The sequence below is a fragment of the Oncorhynchus masou genome, chromosome 30 (genome assembly GCF_036934945.1).
Source record: "Oncorhynchus masou masou isolate Uvic2021 chromosome 30, UVic_Omas_1.1, whole genome shotgun sequence".
In the NCBI taxonomy this organism is placed as follows: Eukaryota; Metazoa; Chordata; class Actinopteri; order Salmoniformes; family Salmonidae; genus Oncorhynchus; species Oncorhynchus masou.
Genome location: NC_088241.1, coordinates 17,678,518 through 17,701,564, shown reverse-complemented (window position 1 = coordinate 17,701,564; position 23,047 = coordinate 17,678,518). Strand labels below are relative to the sequence as shown.

Sequence of the window (23,047 nt, the reverse complement as noted above, 5' to 3'; positions counted from 1 at the left end):
CGTTAAAGAGTGGAAGGGGGTCATTTATGTCACAGTTAAATAAATAACTGTTCAAACTCGGCATCTGTAATAATCTTGCGGCGAATTTGGGAATAGACACCTCTACTTCAAAAGGGTGCTCTTTGGCGCCATCAAGCGTTGAATATTAACACAATGTTCATCTGTACTGCTGAATGCACACACGCTGTCGACACAAAGAAAGGGACACACACTCCCTTTCTAATACACACACATTCACTAAGTTTACTCGTCACTCGTGGCATGTTTACAATGCGAAGTAACAAGAGCAATACAATTAGATAAAATAAAACATTGTTCCTTGACAGTTAAATGTTATAAATACAGGGTTTGGTCATAATTGGATCTTTGAAGAAATGCTTTCCCTTCCCATTTGAGGTTCTTCAGAAGCACAATTTTAAGGCAGACAAACTGTTTTAAAAGTTGTAGATTTCTAAATCTGTCTCAAACAACAGTAACAGACACTTCATGTCATGCAAGCTGGTTAATGTCGCCTAAACTAGCTATGTGCCCTTATTATAGGCTATTGAAATGTCATAGATTATATATTCTGAATTGACATCATGCCTTTGAAGTGGGGTCAAACAAAGAAAATGCCTAATTTATGAAATAAGTGTTGCATTGAGGATATGACTGGAAAATGTAAAATATATGATACTGAACAGACAGACATTGTGGTGCGCCCCATCAATGCAGGTGGAGGGGGAGAGATCCACAATTGTGGGATGACGCTTGTTCCCCCAGCAGCTCGAGGGGCGCAGAAAACCCACCTTGATACAAAGTGGCCTGAATTAGGGATTTTTGTTGTTGTTTCATCCTGTTTTGCAGCGTGACAGTGTTGAGAGAGCGCAGCAGAGATTATCAGTAAAGACAGGTGGTACGCATGTTGTGTTCCAGGCTTGTTTGTAGTGAAACGAGATCCAGCCTCGAGATCCGATAGCAGTAGGTGGGTCTCTCCCGGCGCGGTATTATACGGAGTGTTTCATTACCACAGCGGCAGCCAGCCGGGAGCAGCGGGCAAGATTGTACGTTAAATCACTCGGATTATTAAAACCCCCGGCAACTATTTAAATATTGAGGGCCGTTCTCGTTTTGTTTGGAGGAGGTTCCTGCACCCTGCGGGGATGTTTAACTGGAGTAGTAGGGTTTCTATTACGCTGGCATCGCCGTGCGCCTCAGTAGGAGCAGTTTACTATAACTTTGGGCTGGAGGTGGTTCGCTTTTCGCGGAGCTCCGAGTGAGAGACCAGTGCTGGCTCGTGTAGCCTAACCTAAAGCCCGCTACTAATCCTGAGACAGTTGGACAGCATCTCGGCGCAAAACGGACCTAAAATTCCGAACGCAACCGGTTTCTTTTAGCGCTTGACAACATCTGTATATTTTTGGTATTTTTGAAGACATTTAATTACGAGTATATCTTTAAGCTAAAAAAGAAATATATATATCTTTAAGCTATTTGTGGAATTTATTTCACAATAGTTTTATTTGTCATTTTTACTATACGCATCTGTTTTATTTTAATCTCTTATGAACTTTGTTTTTCACTTTTTTGGAAACATTGTCTTACCCTTGCACTTGTTTTGGGAACACAAGAGTGCTCCTGGACGCGACATGAGGACTGTCGCCTGGCTGTCCGCACGGCATTGTCATTGTAATTTTCATGTGTCATGTCGATTGTCGGATGCCGGAGGACACGCGATGTCGTTTAGCATTTTGACAAACTGAATGTTATGGGCTGGAACAAAACTAACTGAGGGGGGCAATTATGCTGGAGTCCCATATATTCTAGTGTTTTCAGTCGGACACCAACCCATGGGGATATAAATATATGTATATATACTAGCATATCATTTTCTTTTTTTCGTTTTCCTTCTTTTTTTTACTGGACCAATTTTAGGATGATGTTGTATTGCTGCTCGAGCGCCTTGGTACTTACTAATAAGTTCACCTGCAGCTTTTTATTCGTGTTTTTACTGTTCCAAATGCCACAGTCCTCCTCGCCTTTAATTACAGGTAAGATACATTGACTTGGCCTATTTAGCTTCAAAACATGTCCAGCAATTGTCAAAAACAAGAATATAGCCCAAAAGCTAGCCTATAGGCCTACAGGTAGGCTATTCACTGTTCCCGTTATTTGCCACTGGGCACAGACGTCAGCTCAATGTCTAGTTTTGATTTACATTTGGTTGAACATAAATCAACAACAAATGTCTCCATGCCATTGGATTGATCTTAAAAATTGGGTGAAAAAAAAGCATGTTCTGTCGGGTAACTGGTACCCCCGGGCTCGTTTGAAACCTCATGACAGGCGCATTGGATCACCAGTATAATTTCCCCATCTACTGTTGATTTGGAAACTCGAGTCGGGTCGTGCTGTCGAGGTCAGTATCCTAGTCACCTTGCGCGTTATCATTGTGCAAACATGATAATTTCTTTCAGGGGAAGACAAACCTGCGTATCGGTATCAGCTGAGTAGGCTACCATTATAGTATAATCCCACCGCATCAAATTCCCATGGAGTGTCGCTACCTGGTATTCGAAATATGCGGTATATCATCTGTCTATTGTTTTCCCTACAGAGCCGGGAGTTGAACACACCGTTTTCGTGGGAGAGGAAAGTTGTCTGGTTGTAAAAAGACAAATGCGCCCTATCACTGCTCGGCTGCAAGAGGTGGATGAAGAGTAAACAACATTTATAGGGCTATTCATTCATCTCTGCTCTATAAAAGAAGAAAAGTCTCATTGGATTGAGGCTAAAGTGTTGGGTTTCCCCACAATCACTTAAAGCTGTGCTGGTTTAATTACACGCGAAGGTTGTAGGGTACGCTACGGTCGGGGTAATTGCCCTGCTCCTGTAATTCTCACAGAAACCACTTAGTCACCAACCCCCCCCCAAAAAAAAATCCTGGCTGCCACTGCTCTGCTCAACTAAACATGTTATGTCTCATCTAAATTTAAATCACTCTGACAAAAATATTCTGATTAACTGATCTAATATTTCGTAATTTAGAAAAACTTATAGGCTATAGCCTATATCAACAAAATAAATTAGAAATATAACCTTATCGATAAAACTATTAGGCCTGCTCATTTTAACGTCTACGAAATATACCTCATAGTTATGGCATAGCCGGTGCAATTCCTGGTAGGCCTTAAGAAAAAGCACAATTGGAATATGGCGAGTCTGTCCATGACGTAATTTATCCGAGGCGTGTTGTTTCGCTGTTTTATCACGTCAATGAAGATGAAAAGGCGCAAATTTATTGCCTCTCTCCTCGCGCCCTTCACAGGTACAGAAGCCATCTGCGAGAACGAAGGAGAGGTGCTCCACATACCCAACATAACGGACAACCCGTGCATCACCTGCGTCTGTCTGGTGAGAACAAATCCCAATTCTTGCTAAATAGCTTTCATATGGTGTTAGGGCAGATAATTGTAGTTGACATTGAGATTCCCTATTTGTTGTTGGCACGTACAGTGGGGAGAACATGTATTTGATACACTGCCGATTTTTCAGGTTTTCGTACTTACAAAGCATGTAGAGGTCTGTAATTTTTATCTAAAACAAAAATCCAGAAAATCATTGTATGATTTTTAAGTAATTAATTAGCATTTTATTGCATGACATAAGTATTTGATCACCTACCAACCAGTAAGAATTTTGGCTCTCACAAACCTGGTAGTTTTTCTTTAAGAAACCCTCCTGTTCTCCACTCATTACCTGTATTAACTGCACCTGTTTGAACTCGTTACCTGTGTAAAAGACACCTGTCCACACGCTCAATCAAACAGACTCCAACCTCTCCACAATGGCCAAGACCAGAGAGCTGTGTAAGGACATCAGGGATAAAATTGTAGTCCTGCACAAGGCTGCGATGGGCTACAGGACAATAGGCAAGCAGCCTGGTGAGCAGGCAACAACTGTTGGTGCAATTATTATAAAATGGAAGAAGTTCAAGATGACGGTCAATCACCCTCGATCTGGGGCTCCATGCAAGATCTCACCTCGTGGGGCATCAATGATCATGAGGAAGGTGAGGGATCAGCCCAGAACTACATGGCAGGACCTGGTCAATGACCTGAAGAGAGCTGGGACCACAGTCTCAAAGAAAACCATTAGTAACACACTACGCCGTCATGGATTAAAATCCTGCAGCGCACGCAAGGTCCCCCTGCTCAAGCCAGCGCATGTGAGGCCCGTCTGAAGTTTGCCAATGACCATCTGGATGATCCAGAGTTAAATCCAGGCTACAAATGTGAAAGGAGGTGTCTTTCCTGGAACATTTGCTCTTTGAACTCTGTCTCTTGTTTTAGGGGTTGAGAATGCAAGTGAGAGGCTTTTCTGTCACCAGAAGCCAGATTCAATAATGCTCTCCCTCGTCTGTCTTTTTAGTCCCTATGTAAAGGTGTCATGTGGTGAGGAAGCTTCTACAAATGTCTTGTTTGACTTGCAGGGTATTTGCCCTATGTGAAACAGAGAAACAGTGTGCGTGTGCAAGGTTATATATGTGTATATGTGTGTGCACTGTGCACACTACTGTGGCCATGCTGCCTCGGCTGTCTCTAGCGGCTCTGATAGTCTCTTTGATATGTCTCCCTCTGCTAACCACCTCCTTATCAGGCTTCCATCACTAGGAGCCCTGCTGAATGCTATCAGTCATCAGAGGGCCACAGCTAGCCTTTCATCTTGTCCTGTCCGTCATGTCACTGGCCCCAGAGTGCCTCGCAGGGGAGGGGGGCCAGCGATGCTGTCTTTTAGGGGGGGGTTAGCAGATTTTAAAGGGTGGGGGGGAGCTGTCAGGGCTCTAGTGTCACTCACAGGCTCCCAGTTGCGGCGGAGTACCTGTTAATGGCCCTTCACTGGCGGAAACTGAGGCACACAGAGAAGCCATTCTTTTCGCCAGCCGTCTCACAAGACGCAGGAATCTGCCTCCCACTCGCTAAACATAATATACAGACAGCCAGGAGGCAGCTCTCGTTAACCTGCTATCTACTACTCTCCCTCTCCTTTTGCCCCCTCTCCTCTTTCTCGGTAGCAATGATTGATGAGCTCAGTAGGCTGACCAGTGATCTGCAAACATTTGGGAAGCCAAAGGTCCTTTCCTGTTCCAACAGCTCCACAAACATGGAGATCAATACTCACCGTGTACCTTTACAATCTTTACCTCTGCCACTGGCGTTGTCAGCAAACCACTAAACCAGCCAGGATGTCTGTCCAGGTACAGAGATGTAATAACATTGGATTTATGTGTGGAATTGGCATGTGAATGTCATTTTATGAAAAGGAGCAATAACTTGTACACCATTCTGTCTAAAGGGACAACCAAACTCCAAAAAAGAAAAGCATAAATGCTAGGATGAAATGAGAGACTTGATATCTACACTCTTAGAAGAAAAGATGCTATCTAGAACCTTAATGAGTTCTTCAGCTGTCCCCATAGGATAACTTTTGAAGAAACCTTTTTGGTTCCAGGTAGAACCCTTTTGTGTTCCATGTAGAACCCTTTTTGTTTTTACAGAGGATTCTACATGGAACCCAAAAGGTTTTTTACCTGGAACCAGAAAGGGTGCTCCTATGGGGACAGCAGAAGAACCATTTTGGAACCCTTTTTTCTAAGAGTGTAGTCTAGAAGACTTAAAGAAGACAAAATCCTCCTTTATTTTCTGCTCTCTTTCTCCATCCCACTCTTCCCCCCTTTCTGTCAGTGCACTGTGAGGCTCGTGGTACAGTTCTCCCAGTGGTCTATAGAGCAAAGATGGTGTTAGAGAACCTTCAGGGCAGCATTGCTATTGGACCTCCCAGGATACTTCTAATGGAGGGGTAGAAACAAATATATATATATATGGCCTCCTGAGTGGCGCAGCGGTCTAAGGCACTGTATCTCAGTGCTAGAGGTGTCACTACGGACCCTGGTTCGATCCCGGGCTGTATCGTAACCAGCTGTGATTGGGAGTCCCTTCTGGAGGCACAAAATTGGCCCAACGTTGTCCTTGTTAGGGGAGGGTTTGGCCAGGGTAGGCCATCATTGTAAAATAAGAATTTGATTTTAACTGACTTGCCTAGTAAAATAAATAACAAATATACAGTACCAGTCAAAGGTTTGGACACATCTGTTAATTGAAATGCATTCCATGTGACCTCCTCGTGAAGCTGGTTGAGAGAATGTCAGCAGTGTGCAAAGCTGTCATCAAGGCAAAGGGTGGCTACTTTGATGAATCTAAATTATGTTTAGATTTGTTTAACACTTTTTTTGGTTACTACATGATTCCATTTGTGTTATTTCATAGTTTGTACGTCGTCACTATTATTCTACAATGTAGAAAATTGTAAAAATAAAGAAAAACCCTGTATAAGTAGGTGTCCAAACTTTCGACTGGTACTGTATATATGTTTTATTGTCACACACCTGATAGGTGCAGTGAAACATGTTGTTTTACAGGGACAGCCATAGTAGTACGGCACAGGAGGTTGGTGGTACCTTAATTGGGGAGGATGGGCTCATGTTAATGTCTGGAGCGGAATCAGTGGAATGGTATACAAATACATCAAACACATGGTTTCTGTCCTCCCCTCAGCAGCCTCCACTGTAGTACAGAGCCCCTGGATTAAATTAGGGTTAAGTGCCTTGCTCAAGGGCACATCGACAGATTTTCACCTTATCGTATCATGTATTCCAACCGCTAGGCTACCTGCCAGGACATAAAGAAGGATAGGACAACAATCATCTTAATTCAGAGAAAAGTCATGGAGCTAGTCTACCTACACATCGGAGCCAAAAGTTACATTCAGTTCATTCAACACCATTCACTTTCTACCACTGGTGCAGGAATAGGCCTACTTCTTGGATAGGCTTGTGACTTCTCAGTGAAATGTATATATTGTTGCCCTTATCTTTTTTCATCCAGTTTTAAGCCACAACTGCTGCTCCTGTGGGGTAGCGACATGTTTGCTTTGGAGGGAGGTTAAGGGTCATGAGGGCAAGGAGTCCAGGTTTAAATAGGCCTTTGATTTGAGTGCTCCTCTGAAGAGCCTTTTAGTGATCTCTCCATCCTTCCATGAAAGACTGGCGGCACGGCGGCTGGCGGGTCTGTCAGCTTGTTTTGGCATGCCCTCTGGGGTCAGGCTGAGAGATAGATGGAGGAGAGAGAGTGATAGTGGAAAAGATTGGGAGAGAGGGAGGGAGAGAGAAATTATTCATAGACCATGGTTCGACTGAACACATTTTGATTCTCTGAATTTGGCAAATGGAGACGGTGAAACTGACTGTGCTGTCGCCATCTAGTGGTCATCTTTCCACAGCACATGATCATCATGCCAGGGATCAATACATCTTACATCTTACATTAACCTATCAACATGTTATTACCCTTCAGGTCAAATATTTCTCTAGTTATTACACCAGAGACTAGCAGTAGTCCAATAACAATCCCCAGACCACCTGTTGGCCTATTAGAAGCCATGACACACCACCAGTAGACTAGTAAGAAGCCTCAGAAAGTGCACGGTATGCTGAGTGTTAATGAGGCGTGGTGACCTGATTTGACCCCTGACCTTTGCTGAGAGAGGTCAAACCTCTTCACACCACTTAGTGTTAATGGCTGCGAGTGGAATGGCTCCAAAGCCCAACTGGGAAAGCACAGGTGTGGAGAGACATAAAGATTCAAGGACAAATACGGGACCTCTATGACACTACTGTAGATAACTGTGGTCGTCAGAAGACTAGACGCACAACTTATCACCACTCTTTCTATTTCTCTCTCTCACTCTGTCATCCTCTCTGTCTACCTCTCGGTCTCTCTATTGCTCTCTCCATCGCTCTCTCTCTCTCTCTTGCTCTCTCTCTCTCTCTCTCTCTCTCTCTCTCTCTCTCTCTCTCTCTCTCTCTCTCTCTCTTCTCTCTCTCTCACTCTCCATCTCCACCTGTCAGACTTTCCAGTCATCATGTCTGATGGTATCTGTCTGCCCTTCTCTCATTCCCTCTATCTCTTTTTCTCTCACTTTCAATCCATCCCTTCATCTATCTGGCATCATATATCTCACTCTCAGACATATTTGTCTCAAACTGGCTGTTGAAAGTGCTCTGAAAATCTCTACGATTTAGACCAGTGGTTTGGGGAGCGCTTTACAGAGACTATGTATGGATCCCATGTGCCTTCGCCTCTCGCCGCCCTTCTCTCGCCTTCACTGATGACATCACCCAAACCAGCCTGGTTAGGGAACCAGTGAAGGCTCTCCGTAAATAAAACCGCCCAGTTTTATTTTAGTTATGTGGGCCACAGTCCGGCTTTGAAGTTGACTCAGTATACAGTCCAGCTAGGTTGCACTGAGTAAATGGGGACTATATAAAGAGAGTGTATAAAGCTAGTGGCAAAGTGATAATGTTAAGCTAGTATATAAAGTGAGGTTGTATATAAATTGAGAAGAGAGAAAGAGAATGTCTGCGTAAAGTAACTCGAGTTCATTTTAGCCTGTAAAAAGGGAGTGTCGACAAAGAATGTGTCGGAGACTTTATAATGTGAATACACTGATGGCAATCAAAAAGCATCTCCTCTTTCCCTCCGTCTCCCTCTTCCCCTCTCTCTCCCCCTCTCCCCCCCCTCTCTCTTTTGCTCTATCTCTCAGGAGGGGAAGGCAGACTGTAAACAGGAGAGGTGTCCCCTGGTGTCTGAGGACTGTGCTCTGGTGGTCAAACAGACGGGAGCCTGCTGTGAGAGATGCAAAGGTGAGCAGCACACACACACTCTACTACTCTCATCACCATGAAAACATGAGGTCAAAGGTTAGGGGATGCATATAATGTTCTGTAGTCTCAGCGAGACCAATAAACTTGGAATTTTGTCTCGTGGAGTGAGTTGGGTCTATCTTTGGATCTCTTTAGTGTTGATGTATAGACCTTGCTGCAGCATTGCAGTGATGTTGATTGACGGTCATTGATGCTACCTGTAGGAGTGAGGGTGACGCGACAGCTTGAGTCCCACAGTAGAAGACAGTCAGTCCAGCTGCACTGGTCAACCTTCTTATTTCACCACTACTGCCTCCTTGTGGGGGAATGATGAATAGTTTTTCTTCTAACAGCACAATAGTTACTGTGCGTGTGTATGTATGTTTACTGTATCAGACCAATTGAAGATTCTGCTTGAGGGTAAATTGCTACATACACAAACACATATAGCTATTATTTGCCCGGCTTCTACTCACATACACCCACAAACATGTGACAGGCCTACAGCGGTTCGTATTTAAGTCTTAAGAACTATTCTTTCTCACACTGTTTGCCAGCATCTCTCTTTCTCTCTCTCACACACACACACACACACACACACACACACACACACACACACACACACACACACACACACACACACACACACACACACACACACACACACACACAGACACACAGACACACACACACACACACAGCTGCATTGGTGGACTTCTCCTCTCTGGGACGGGTTGGGACCCGTTGGCGTTTGGGTTCAGCGTTCGGTTTACAGGGCACAGAAATAAACCTTGTTTATGAGCCACTGCGCCACTCTGCCTCCCAGACTAGGACGGCACGCATTCGCCTCCCGGCCGGAACACGCAAGGGGTCGGGTAGTGTTGGGGGCACTATGGACACGGTCCACAGCATTGACCACCTCATGGTCAGGAACGCGGTCCTTTGTTTGCCGTCAAGATTATACGAGACTAGAGTTCATTCAAATGAGAAGAGGTGGCGCTCGCTTAAGTCGACCATGGAAAGCCCCATGTTGTCATGGTGAACGATATTAGTGCCTATTGTTCCTCTATTGTGGTTGACTTTGGGTTTTATTCATGACCATGTCTACATTTAGAACAGGAACTTTCTCGTGTCAGCACGAAACCTCCCACTGTTCAAGTACTTAATGCAGTGGTTTTATCATAGGAATGGTTTTGCTGTGTTTCCATAACCAGACAACCCTATATCTGTTGAAATGAAGATCGTATTAATTTAGTCCCTTATTGACTGTGGGTGGTGTATCTGGAGCATTGTGATTACTCATAGTGGATCTCGGGCTCATTTCACATGATGTTTTTATCATGCCCTTGGAATAGACCTGGACACTTCACAACAACATGTTCTGGTATCTTGATACATCTATATAATGGATTGGGTTTGTCAGAGAGTTTGTGCCTGCCTGCCTGCCTGGCTGGCTGGCTGGCTGTTTGTCTGTCTGTCTGTCTGTCTGTCTGTCTGTCTGTCTGTCTGTCTGGCTGGCTGTCTGGCTGTCTGTCTGGCTGTCTGCTGTCTGGCTGGCTGGCTGGCTGGCTGGCTGTCTCGAGTGTCTGAATTGCACATACACTACCGTTCAAAAGTTTGGAGTCACTTAGAAATGTCCTTGTTTTTGAAAGAAAAGCACATTTTTTGTCCATTAAAATAACATCAAATTGATCAGAATTACAGTGTAGACATTGTTAGTGCTGTAAAAGGCTATTGTAGCTGGAAACGACAGATTTTTAATAGAATATCTACATAGGCCCATTATCAGCAACCATCACTCCTGTTTCCAGTGGCACGTTGTGTTAGCTAATCCAAGTTTATCATTTTAAAAGGCTAGTTGATCATTAGAAAACCCTTTCGCAATTATGTTAGCACAGCTGAAAACTGTTGTTCTGATTAAAGAAGCAATAAAAATGTACTTTTCTTTCAAAAACAAGGACATTTCCAAGTGACCCCAAACTTTTGAATGGTAGTGTATGTATGTGGCTGTGTCGAGACTACTAAACTTTACCATCGCTATGCCAAATCAAGACAATCAAAGAAAGGCCTTCCCGAGCCATAGGGGACACTATAGCCAGCTGGCTCTGACGGTGGTGGCACACAGACTCCCTCCAGGCATCGCTTACAATGGATTTGTAACCCTGTGTTCAATCTGTCTCAACACGTATGGTCTGGAGAGGCAAACAGCTCTATGTTCACACATGTAGTCCATTTAGTGCTCCCTGTAGACTTTTAGTTTCCACAAACTAGTAAACATTCACATCCAGGTTTGGAGTGCCAACTCTCTCTCTCTCTCTCCCTCTCTCTATGTCTCTCTCTCTCTACCCCACCCTCTCTCTCTATCCTCCCCTGTCTCTCTCTCATTCCCTCTCTCTCTCCTCTAGGTTGTCAGCTGGATGGAGAGTCCTATAATAGTTCTGTCTCCTGGACCAGCTCCATCAAGCCCTGCATCTCTCGCCGCTGTCAGGTGAGTGTCACACAGAGAAAATGAAAGAGAGAGAGAGAGAGATGATGATGAGAAAAGTAAGGAGAGGGAATGTAAAGTAAATGAAGTAGAGAAGGAGAGAGGGAGTACGAAGAGAGAGGCAGACAGGGAGAGGGAATGATAGTGGGGAGTGAGTGGAAAAGAGGGAAACCGACAGAGGAGTGAGTGAAAGAGAGACGGGTGGAGAGGGAGATTAATGAAGAAAGAGAGAAAGATGAATGAGGATCTAGGGAAAGATAGACATACTTTTAGAGGGGGAGGCTGAATGACGCAGACAGAGACTCAGATTTGGGGAGGGAATGAGAGATGTGAGGGAGAGAAAGAATGAGACAGTGGACAGATAGCCAAGGGGTTGGAGGAAGAAGAGACATAAAGAGAAAGAAAAGCAGATGATGTTGGAGGATATATGTCTCAATGTCTTTGAGAGAGGAGCAAGGTGAACTTGGCAGTACAGTCCACCCTTCTGGTTCCAAGCCTCCCCAACCCAGTGTCTACCTCACAAGACTAACCCCACACGTGTATACCCAACCTCACTCACTGTATACACACCACACACTCGCATACATGGTCCCACAATACTACTTAAAATACAAAACACATGCACAGATCTGAACACTATAAGTCAATGGCAGTGGACACAGCTGTGTGAGGGAGTGTCAGCTCCAGCATTGGGGAGGTCCAGTCAAACTAGACTGTGTTAGTCTGCGTGTTGAAGGGTGGCATGTGAAAAAAGCAGAGCTCTACACACCACTCATTTACTCCATCCCCAAGATACCCACGCGGCGGGAATGGGAGGGGGGGGGGCTGACCAGTATCCAGACCTCACACACAAACAACGTGTTGTGGTCCCTAGTTCTAGTTTTAACACTACTAGTTCTAACACTTCCAGTTCTAACACTCCTAGTTCTAACACTCCTAATTTTAACACTACTAGTTCTAACACTCCTAGTTCTAACACTCCTAGTTCTATCACTCATAGTTCTAACACTAATAGTTCTATCACTCATAGTTCTATCACTCATAGTTCTAACACTAATAGTTCTAACACTCCTAGTTCTAACACTAATAGTTCTAACACTAATAGTTCTATCACTCATAGTTCTAACACTAATAGTTCTAACACTCATAGTTCTAACACTAATAGTTCTAACACTCATAGTTCTATCACTCATAGTTCTAACACTAATAGTTCTATCACTCATAGTTCTAACACTCCTAGTTCTAACACTAATAGTTCTAACACTAATAGTTCTATCACTCATAGTTCTAACACTAATAGTTCTAACACTCATAGTTCTAACACTAATAGTTCTAACACTCATAGTTCTATCACTCATAGTTCTAACACTAATAGTTCTATCACTCATAGTTCTATCACTCATAGTTCTAACACTAATAGTTCTAACACTCATAGTTCTAACACTAATAGTTCTATCACTCATAGTTCTAACACTCCTAGTTCTAACACTAATAGTTCTATCACTCATAGTTCTATCACTCATAGTTCTAACACTCCTAGTTCTAACACTAATAGTTCTATCACTCATAGTTCTATCACTCATAGTTCTAACACTCCTAGTTCTAACACTAATAGTTCTAACACTCCTAGTTCTAACACTAATAGTTCTAACACTCCTAGTTCTAACACTAATAGTTCTATCACTCATAGTTCTATCACTAATAGTTCTATCACTCATAGTTCTATCACTAATAGTTCTATCACTCATAGTTCTATCACTAATAGTTCTAACACTAATAGTTCTAACACTCCTAGTTCTAACACTAATAGTTCTAACACTCATAGTTCTAACACTCATAGTTCTAACACTAATAGTTCTAACACTCATAGTTCTATCACTAATAGTTCTAACACTAATAGTTCTAACACTCCTAGTTCTAACACTAATAGTTCTAACACTCATAGTTCTAACACTCATAGTTCTAACACTAATAGTTCTAACACTCATAGTTCTAACACTCATAGTTCTATCACTAATAGTTCTATCACTCATAGTTCTAACACTCATAGTTCTAACACTCATAGTTCTATCACTCATAGTTCTAACACTAATAATTCTATCACTCATAGTTCTAACACTAATAGTTCTAACACTAATAGTTCTAACACTCCTAGTTCTAACACTAATAGTTCTAACACTAATAGTTCTAACACTCATAGTTCTAACACTCATAGTTCTAACACTAATAGTTCTAACACTCATAGTTCTAACACTCATAGTTCTATCACTAATAGTTCTATCACTCATAGTTCTAACACTAATAGTTCTAACACTAATAGTTCTAACACTCCTAGTTCTAACACTAATAGTTCTAACACTCATAGTTCTATCACTAATAGTTCTATCACTCATAGTTCTAACACTAATAGTTCTAACACTAATAGTTCTAACACTAATAGTTCTAACACTCATAGTTCTAACACTCATAGTTCTATCACTCATAGTTCTAACACTAATAGTTCTAACACTAATAGTTCTAACACTCATAGTTCTAACACTAATAGTTCTAACACTAATAGTTCTAACACTCCTAGTTCTAACACTAATAGTTCTAACACTAATAGTTCTAACACTCACTCATAGTTCTAACACTAATAGTTCTAACACTAATAGTTCTAACACTCATAGTTCTATCTAATAGTTCTATCACTCATAGTTCTAACACTAATAGTTCTAACACTAATAGTTCTAACACTAATAGTTCTAACACTCATAGTTCTAACACTCATAGTTCTAACACTCATAGTTCTATCACTAATAGTTCTATCACTCATAGTTCTAACACTAATAGTTCTAACACTAATAGTTCTAACACTAATAGTTCTAACACTAATAGTTCTAACACTCATAGTTCTAACACTCATAGTTCTAACACTCATAGTTCTAACACTCATAGTTCTATCACTAATAGTTCTATCACTCATAGTTCTAACACTAATAGTTCTAACACTAATAGTTCTAACACTAATAGTTCTAACACTCATAGTTCTAACACTCATAGTTCTAACACTCATAGGTCTAACACTCATAGTTCTAACACTCATAGTTCTATCACTCATAGTTATAACACTCATAGTTCTAACACTCATAGTTCTATCACTCATAGTTCTATCACTCATAGTTATAACACTCATAGTTCTAACACTCATAGTTCTATCACTCATAGTTCTAACACTCATAGTTCTATCACTCATAGTTCTAACACTCATAGTTCTATCACTCATAGTTCTATCACTCATAGTTCTAACACTTGGGACAACATATTGTTTTCAGGTACATTTTCGGTGAGTGATCAGGGGTGTCCCAGTATGTAGAATAGATGCCTGCATGTGTGAGATGCAGAATGGAATGTTCCTATCTAATGGAATGTCCCTATCCAATGGTATGTCCCTATCTAATGGTACGTCCCTATCTAATATTCTGCTTACATAGTACATGCCTTACATAACTGAAACGCTAAGCAACCGAAAGACAAGTTTGTCTAATACAGGAATGGGAGGTATGCAGCAGAATATTCACTGATGTACGTAGCCTAGAACTGGACAGGGATGCTGCTGAGAATATGTCATAGGAAATTTGTTCGAACAATGATAAATAAATCACTGTTTTAATTGCTTCCTGGTTTTGACAGGAAGGGGTCGTAACTGAAGCGGAAGTACAGTGTGTCGTCCACTGCAGGAACCCCAAGATTCACCCCAAGAAGTGCTGTCCAACGTGCCCAAGTGAGTGAGTGATTGTGTGTGTGTGTGTGTGTGTGTGTGTGTGTGTGTGTGTGTGTGTGTGTGTGTGTGTGCGTGTGTGTGTGTGTGTGTGTGAAAAAGGAATACATGGATAATAAAGCTAGCCTGTGTGTCTCTTCTGTTCCAGGCTGTATCTTGGAGGGCCGTCTGTACAAAGAGAGGGAAGAGTTTCACCCTGAGGGAAAACCCTGCATTAAATGCACCTGCACTGTGAGTATAGACATGCATGTCTCCAGTCCCCACAGTACAGTGACTGGCCCTCTGTGGTCCAAATGAGTTTGTCTTGGCTCTCAGGGGACTCACAGTGGTAACACCCCCTTCCCCTCCTCCTCCTCCCCTTAGTAAACAAGCAGGGGAGCTGAGTGAGTAAACACATTAATGTGAGTTGAGTCTGTCAACACATTAATGCCTCAGTGGGACTAGTGTACACTGTGTCCTGTACCAGCCGTTAATGAGGGCACACTGCTACAAGGCCAGGGGGAACTGTGACAACCGTCTGGCATCTAGAGTAGTTGTGTTTGTGAGCTGTTAAAGGTAGCAATCCGGGTTTCACAGGTGCAGACAAAGGTGCAAATGGTATTGTGTAATGGAAACGGTCATTAAGTGGAGATAAGTTGAGTAATGCATAAGAGAAGATGAATGCAGAATTGTTCCAACGTCTATGTATATAACTTCCTTATTCTTATTTTATTGTGGTATTTTGTTTAACTTTAGTTTATTTAGTAAATATTTTCTGAACTCTATTTTCTTAAAACTGTATTCTTGATTAATGGCTTGTAAAGTAAGCATTCCACCTGTTGTATTCGGCGCGTGTGAGAAATAACATTTGGAGTTGATATGATATGTTCTTTCAGGGAGGGCGGACCCTATGCGCCAGGGATGTGTGTCCTGTCCTCTCATGCCCCGCCCACCTGAGCCACACTCAGCCCGGACAGTGCTGTCCCAAGTGCCTCGGTAACACCCCACTCTCATCAAATACCTCATAGGACTCTCCGATAGAAGTCTGGAGAGCATATTCATATTTCATGAATTATTATTAAAACGTCACACATCATTAAAACATCATAACAGTCATAATAATTATCATCAAGCCGACCTCTTATTTCTTTCTTACTCTCTCCCTCCGTCAGGTCAGAGGAAAGTGTTTGACCTGTCGATGGGGAGTTGTCTGTTCCACAGTGAGGTCTATGAGAACGGCACCTCCTTCAAGCACGACAACTGCACCACCTGTACCTGCAAGGTAAGAACTGACCAGGGAACCAGGCCCCAGAACTCTATTCAACTTTACGTGCCAAATCACCAAGTTACCATCAATAACTGACCCCTTCTCCTTCCCTCGTATCCCTCCACCTTCCCAGAATTCCACTGTGGTGTGCAGGAAGCGCTGCTCTCGGCCGGGCAGTTGCCATGGTGACCAGTGCTGTGGGGAGTGTCTATCCTTCGTGGAGGTAGCGGAAGTGAAGTACTGCCGGGTCAGGAACAAGATCTACCGGGTGAGACAGTCTGGGACAACAAGTCCTAATGCTGCATGATATCAACTGGGGGAATAGAACCTTACCATTGCCTCAACATTCAACACTGATACTTATCCACCACAGTTGTCCTTATTATTATATGCATATTTATACAGACATTAATACTGGTTTGATAAGCTGATTGAAGTTGTGGTTGATTGGTTCTCTCTCTGCTTCTTCCTTTGCTCTAGGAGGGAGACATGTGGTCGTCTGTGAACTGCACCCTGTGTGCCTGTGTCAAGGGGGCCATCGAGTGCCAGCCAAAGCAGTGTGTGCCAATCACCAGCTGCCCCTCAGTGAGTGACAGACTCAAGGCCCAATCACAAACTGTCTTGTGTTGCGCCTTTTCATTCCAGTAATCTTTCAATGAAGTGATGGGAATGACAACATCGATTAGAATAGACGTTAAAAAAGATGCTCACTCACTTTACCTTTCACCTTAAAGCTGGAATCTGTACTTGGTGAAACTGCCACATCCGTTTGCGATGTTACAACAACAAAGAAGTTACTTCAAACCCAGTTTTCTTCTTCATTGGACCCGTGATAGAACAGCAGAGTATGTCCTGCCAATCATTTTTTACCACGATGCTGAATGCTCCTCTATTCCGTTTCATCAACAAAATAAAAACGAGAACAAATGCTCTGGGGGCGGACAGTGGCGCTGTTTCACCATATGCACATTTCAGCTTTAAGCAATTAAATGCACTTATGTTATGAACACGGCCTATATCTATAGGACATAGTCCTGGGGTCCCTCTGTTCTCCCTGAACCATCAACATGAGACAGTCCCTTTCACACCTCACCACGTCCCCATCCAGGCTGTCTACTGTCCAGAGTTCCTGTCTGTGACTAACCGCCACATGTTGCTGTCACAGCAGGCAGCTGGCTAGAAGCTGATTTAGCGGTGGAGGTGTAAGGAGGAGTCAAAACCGATTCACCTGGGCCAGAACAGTGTGAGTGGGCCAAGGCACAACCCTGGTATCTTACCACAGTAACCATACCTTCAGCTGGCCAGTTTTTTGGGGCTGAGTAACAGTCCCAGTTCACACGGCGGTCACCTGTCTTGGGGTGATGTAGTAGATTCTTTGCATTCCAGCGACCAAATGATTAGTTACTTATTCATGCTGCCAGTGACCAGCGTTCTCACGGTTACAATGGTTACCTAGCGTCACCTGTTATGGTCACATAGCGGTTGCTTGTTGTGAGGTAATGTAGTGGTCATCTGTTCTCAGATGCGTTCATATAGTCGACATTAAAGGCTCGTTGTCATTCTTTTTTAAGCTAGCATCCCACCACCATCACATATACACCGCGCCTGTCTGGTTATGGAGCAGATCATGGTCACATAGTAGTATAATGAACTGTCAGACAGTACAATTACAGTCACGTATGGCTGCCTTAGTCATGGATTCCTAGTTGTCACACAGCGTTCACCTGTTATACAGTCATGCAGTATATCCCCTAACGGCCATCTGTGTTTGTGTCTTGGTCACTGAGTCATGGTCATCTGTCGTAATAGTCACATAACAGCCAATTGAGACACGGTCACCTAGCGGTCAATTGCAATATAGATACGGTCACATAGCGGTCACCTGTCATACAATATCACAACATCCACTCATCATACCTTCCTGGTGGTCATGTAGCGTTCACCTGTCACGCGGTCACAGTGCGGTCACCCATGTGTCTGCCCCTCCGTCCCATAGGAGACACACAGTCTCCAGTCAGGTCTTTGTCTGGGTGATGTTTGAGTGACAGTAAAGAAGAGCTTCCCTATATTTAGACCCTGAAAGCCAAATCTCTCAATCTCTCAAAGAGCTTCAAAGAGGGAGAGCCCTTTGTGCACTGTGATGGGGGTCAGGTGGGGTGTGTGTGTGTGTGTGTGTGTGTGTGTGTGTGTGTGTGTGTGTGTGTGTGTGTGTGTGTGTGTGTGTGTGTGCGTGCGTGTGTGCGTGCGTGCGTGCGTGTGTGTGTGTGTGAGAGAGAGAGTGTGCATAGAGCACACAAAAAACTATACATACCTTGGCCTAAACATCAGCACCACAGGTAACTTCCACCAAAAAGCTGTTAATGATCTGAGAGACAAGGCAAGAAGGGCATTCTATGCCATTAAACATAACATAAATTCCACAAACCAATTAGGATCTGGCAAAAAATACTTGAATCATTTATAGAACCCATTGCCCTTTATAGTTGTGAGGTCTGGGGTCCACTCACCAACCACGAATTCACAAAATGGGACAAACACCAAATTGAGACTCTGCATGCAGAATTCTGCAAAAATATCCTCTGTGTACAACGTAAAACACCAAATAATGCATGCAGAGCAGAATTAGGCCAATACCCGCTAGTTATCAAAATCCAGAAAAGAGCCGTTAAATTCTACAACCACCTAAAGGATTTGATTCCCAAACCTTCCATAACAAAGCCATCACCTACAGAGAGATGAACCTGGAGAAGAGTCCCCTAAGCAAGCTGGTCCTGGGGCTCTGTTCACAAACACAAACAGACCCCACAGTGCCCCAGGTCAGCAACACAATTAGACCCAACCAAATCATGAGAAAACAAAAAGATAATTACTTGACACATTGGAAAGAATTAACAAAAAAAACTGTGCAAACTAGAATGCTATTTTACCCTAAACAGAGAGTACACAGTGGCAGAATACCTGACTACTGTGACTGACCCAAATTTAAGGAAAGCCTTGAAAAGGTACAGACTCTGTGAGCATAGCCTTGCAACTGAGAAAGGCCACAGCAGGCAGACCTGGCTCTCAAGAGAAGACAGACTCTGTGCCCACTGCCCACAAAATGAGGTGGAAACTAAGCTGCACTTCCTAACCTCCTGCTAAATGTATGACCATATTAGAGACATATTTCCCTCAGATTACACAGAATTAGTAAACTAACCCGATTTTGATAAACTCCCATATCTACTGGGTGAAATACCACAGTGTGCCATCACAGCAGCAAGATTTGTGACCTGTTGCTACAAGAAAAGGGCAACCAGTGAAGAACAAACACCATTGTAAATACAACCCATATTTATATTTATTTATTTTCCCTTTTGTACTATTTGCACATCGTTACAACACTGTATGTAGACATAATATGACATTTGTAATGTCTTTATTCTTTTGGAACTTCTGTGAGTATAATATTTACTGTTCATTTTTATTGTTTATTTCACTTCTGTATATTATCTACTTCACTTGCTTTGGCAATGTTAACATATGTTTCCCATGCCAATAAAGCCCCTTGAATTGAAAGGAATTGAAATTGAGAGAGAGAGTAAGGGGTGAGGGCCCTGGGGCAAAGGTAAGTGGGGGTTGAGAGGGATTGAGTTCTCAAATGTGCACCTCTGAAGGAAGTTGAAACGTACCCCCCCCCCCCCCCCCTCTCTCTAGCAAACACACACATACACCAGGCAGAGAGTAACAGTTGTCTGTATCAATTATCTGGCTGTCCACATTTGACTGGTTGTCTGTCTGTGTCTGTCTGTGTCTGTGTGTGTGGGTATTAATGTGTAATGTGTCCAACTGTCCAGTTGACTGTCTGTCTCTTGCACTCTGACTGGCTGCCTGCTGATCTCTCTCTATGTCTGTGTATCTAACGGTCTGTCTGTCTCTTCTAGAATAAGATCCTGAACAGGACTGGCTGCTGCCCGGTTTGCACTGAAAGTGAGTAAGTTACTCCCCTCTTCCTCAGCTGGGTCCTCACACACCTTTGTGGGTTGCATTTTCCAGTTTTGTGGCGGTTGTTTCGTTCTTGGTCTTCTCTCAAATAGACATTTAGTCATGTTGTATTAAGCACAGATTTCTCATGCAAAATACAGGGGGAAAAAAATGGATCAAATTGACGCCCATAATTAAAAACACTTCCTCTTTCTCGTCCTTCCCTGCCTCTCTCTCTCTCCTATCACTCCTTCCAGAGCCAGGTGTGTGCACCGTATTCGGCGACCCTCACTACAACACCTTTGACGGGCGAACGTTTAACTTCCAAGGAACCTGCCAGTATGTTCTGACTCGAGACTGTGGTGGCGCCCTCTCGGGCGGGGGTGGAAACAGCGCCGGCTCTGACTCTGGCTTCACGGTTGTGGTGAGGAACGATGCGAGGCGAACCCGCTCCTACTCCTGGACCCAGTCAGTGGAGCTGAGGATAGGAGGGCTGAGTCTCAGCCTGCACCAGCACCTGACGGTGAGGAGGAACGGCACGCGCATCGCCCTGCCCTACCATGGCCCTGGGGTCCACATCGACCTGGATGGATACCTGCTCAAACTCACCACCATCGCAGGTTAGACTGGCTTCATGTTAACTTCATTGGAACCTAAAGAACACTGCTAAAGTGCATTTTAGCTTCTTTTTGAAGCATAACTCTCTGTCTCTTCCTCCCTCAGGTCTGGAGATCACGTGGGACGGGGACAGCTTCGTGGAGGTGGTGGCTGCTCCTCACCTGCGCGGTCGTCTCTGTGGCCTCTGTGGGAACTACAATGGACATAAGCGGGATGACACCATGGGCAGTGACGGCCTCTTCAAGTTCGTGGTCGATGAGTTTGCAGACTCGTGGCGCGTGGAGGGGAACGAGGTTTGTGCCCAGCCCCTCAGGAGGCCCACCTCGTACCTCTGTCCCGGGAGTGTAAAGGTCAAGTTCCGCGCTCACAGGGAGTGTCAGAAGCTCAAGTCCTGGGAGTTCCAGAAGTGTCACCGGGTGGTGGACTTTGCCTCCTTCTATAGGTCAGTGGTTCTTGGGGTGTCTCCGGAACTTTGGGGAGCTTCATTTGTAATGAGATTTGTCCTAGAATCTACAACATTTGCAACACTCTTGTGATATTTTTTTCATATATCAAATGTGATATTTGATTGTCTCCGATGTGCGTAGAATGTCCAATGTTGTTTTGGATATGGAACCCACTTAGTATGGAGATACATTTAATCCAGTCCATTCAATTTAATTCAACATTTATTTGTCTTATCTCTCTCTCTCTTTCCCCCTCTGTCTCTCTCTAGGTCCTGTGTAACAGACATGTGTGAGTGTCCGGTGCATAAGAACTGTTACTGTGAGTCCTTCATCGCCTACAGTCGGGCCTGTGAGAGGGAGGGAGCCCCCGTCTACTGGAAGCCAGAGGCTGCCTGCATGGGTGAGTGACAGCACACACAGCCTATCACTAAACTTCATGGAACAGGGAACCCCCCCCTACATTTAATTTGCTCAACAGAATTGATCAACGTATCTCTGAAATCCATTCATGTTAGGCGATTTGCAGTTCTGTCTAACCAACCCAATCTTCTCAGCGACCCAGTGTAAACACGGAGCGGTGTATGACACCTGTGGCCCGGGCTGCACCAAGACCTGTGACAACTGGAATGAGATCGGGCCCTGCCACAAGCCCTGCGTTGCCGGCTGCCACTGCCCAGCCAACCTGGTGCTGTTCCAGGGCCGCTGCATCAAGCCCATAGCCTGCCCTGGCCGGTGATCCTAGTGCCCCAGGGGAAGGGGGCTGAGAGAGGGCCAAGCAACCAACACTGCCTAGCACTCAGGGTCCATACCTGGGGGAGTGAGGAGTGGGGGGGAACATGGGGGTGAGTGTGGGGGGATGAATAGCTGTGCAGACAGGCAATGATGGACTGAAAGGGTTCTCAGAAGACAGGTAGGTCAGGTAGAGGCCTCGTCCACTCTGAGGGAGATACCGGCCATCACAGACTGGGGTTTGAAACTCCGCTGTCGGTTGATCTTACTCGTCCAGCACTACCTTGTGTTTCCACAGGATGGCGCCCATGTTGTCATTCAAATGGGATAGGAATCTGGAGGGAAACATCACCCTTGTAGTTAAAAGATGAAGAGACCCTTTGGGAAAGCCTTTGTGGCTATGCTTCTTTAGTTACTGGACCCTCAAGGGACATTCATCCAGACTGCCATGGACCTTCAGGAAAAGGGTGGGGCTGGTTCTGTGTTGAGCCAATATGGCCTCAGTGTTTCACTCTGTTGCAGCACGCAGACATTCAAAACCAGGAAACCAACCAATGCATCTTGAACAAGCATGTTCACCCTGCCAGCATAAGGGATAAACTGTACAATGAACATATTGAACCCCCAGGTCTCACTTGCATAGGATTATTTTATACTGTAAACTAACAAGATTTGTATAAAAACAGATAGCTTTTTGTATTATTATTATTGTTATGTTTGTTGTTGATATTGTTAATTTATATATCGATCAATTGATATGTTGTAACAAGAGCCAGAATCACAAATCTAATTTCGTTATAAATGATTTAAAGGGGGAAAAAAGCTATTTATCTATTTGTTGTTTAGTTTGTGTAATTGTGTCTTGTGTGAAGAGAAATGCCCATATGTGACTCGGTTGTTGAACCATCGCAGGGACGAAACGTACTGTATTTTCAAATGCTCAGTGTACAGGTTGCTGTGTGTTGATTCTCAAACTGAAGGTGTTCCTCGAGACGTACATTTCACTTGACCTTGTAAGTTATTATTTAAGACCAGCAATATATAATTTCCATGAAACTAA

The 23,047-nt window shown here is 43.8% G+C and overlaps 1 protein-coding gene across 1 annotated transcript; it reads left to right on the top strand.

Moving 5' to 3' along the window:
- Positions 1–851: 851 nt before the first annotated feature.
- LOC135522214 (BMP-binding endothelial regulator protein-like) lies at positions 852–23,047 on the top strand. The gene is made up of 15 exons (XM_064948273.1): positions 852–2,030; positions 3,308–3,393; positions 8,641–8,740; positions 11,146–11,228; positions 14,898–14,988; positions 15,134–15,216; positions 15,861–15,960; positions 16,137–16,246; positions 16,365–16,499; positions 16,712–16,816; positions 20,155–20,200; positions 20,452–20,814; positions 20,918–21,254; positions 21,528–21,658; positions 21,813–23,047. Exons 1-15 carry the CDS (start codon positions 1,916–1,918, stop codon positions 21,992–21,994), a joined length of 2,067 nt encoding a protein of 688 aa, XP_064804345.1. The 5' UTR covers positions 852–1,915; the 3' UTR covers positions 21,995–23,047.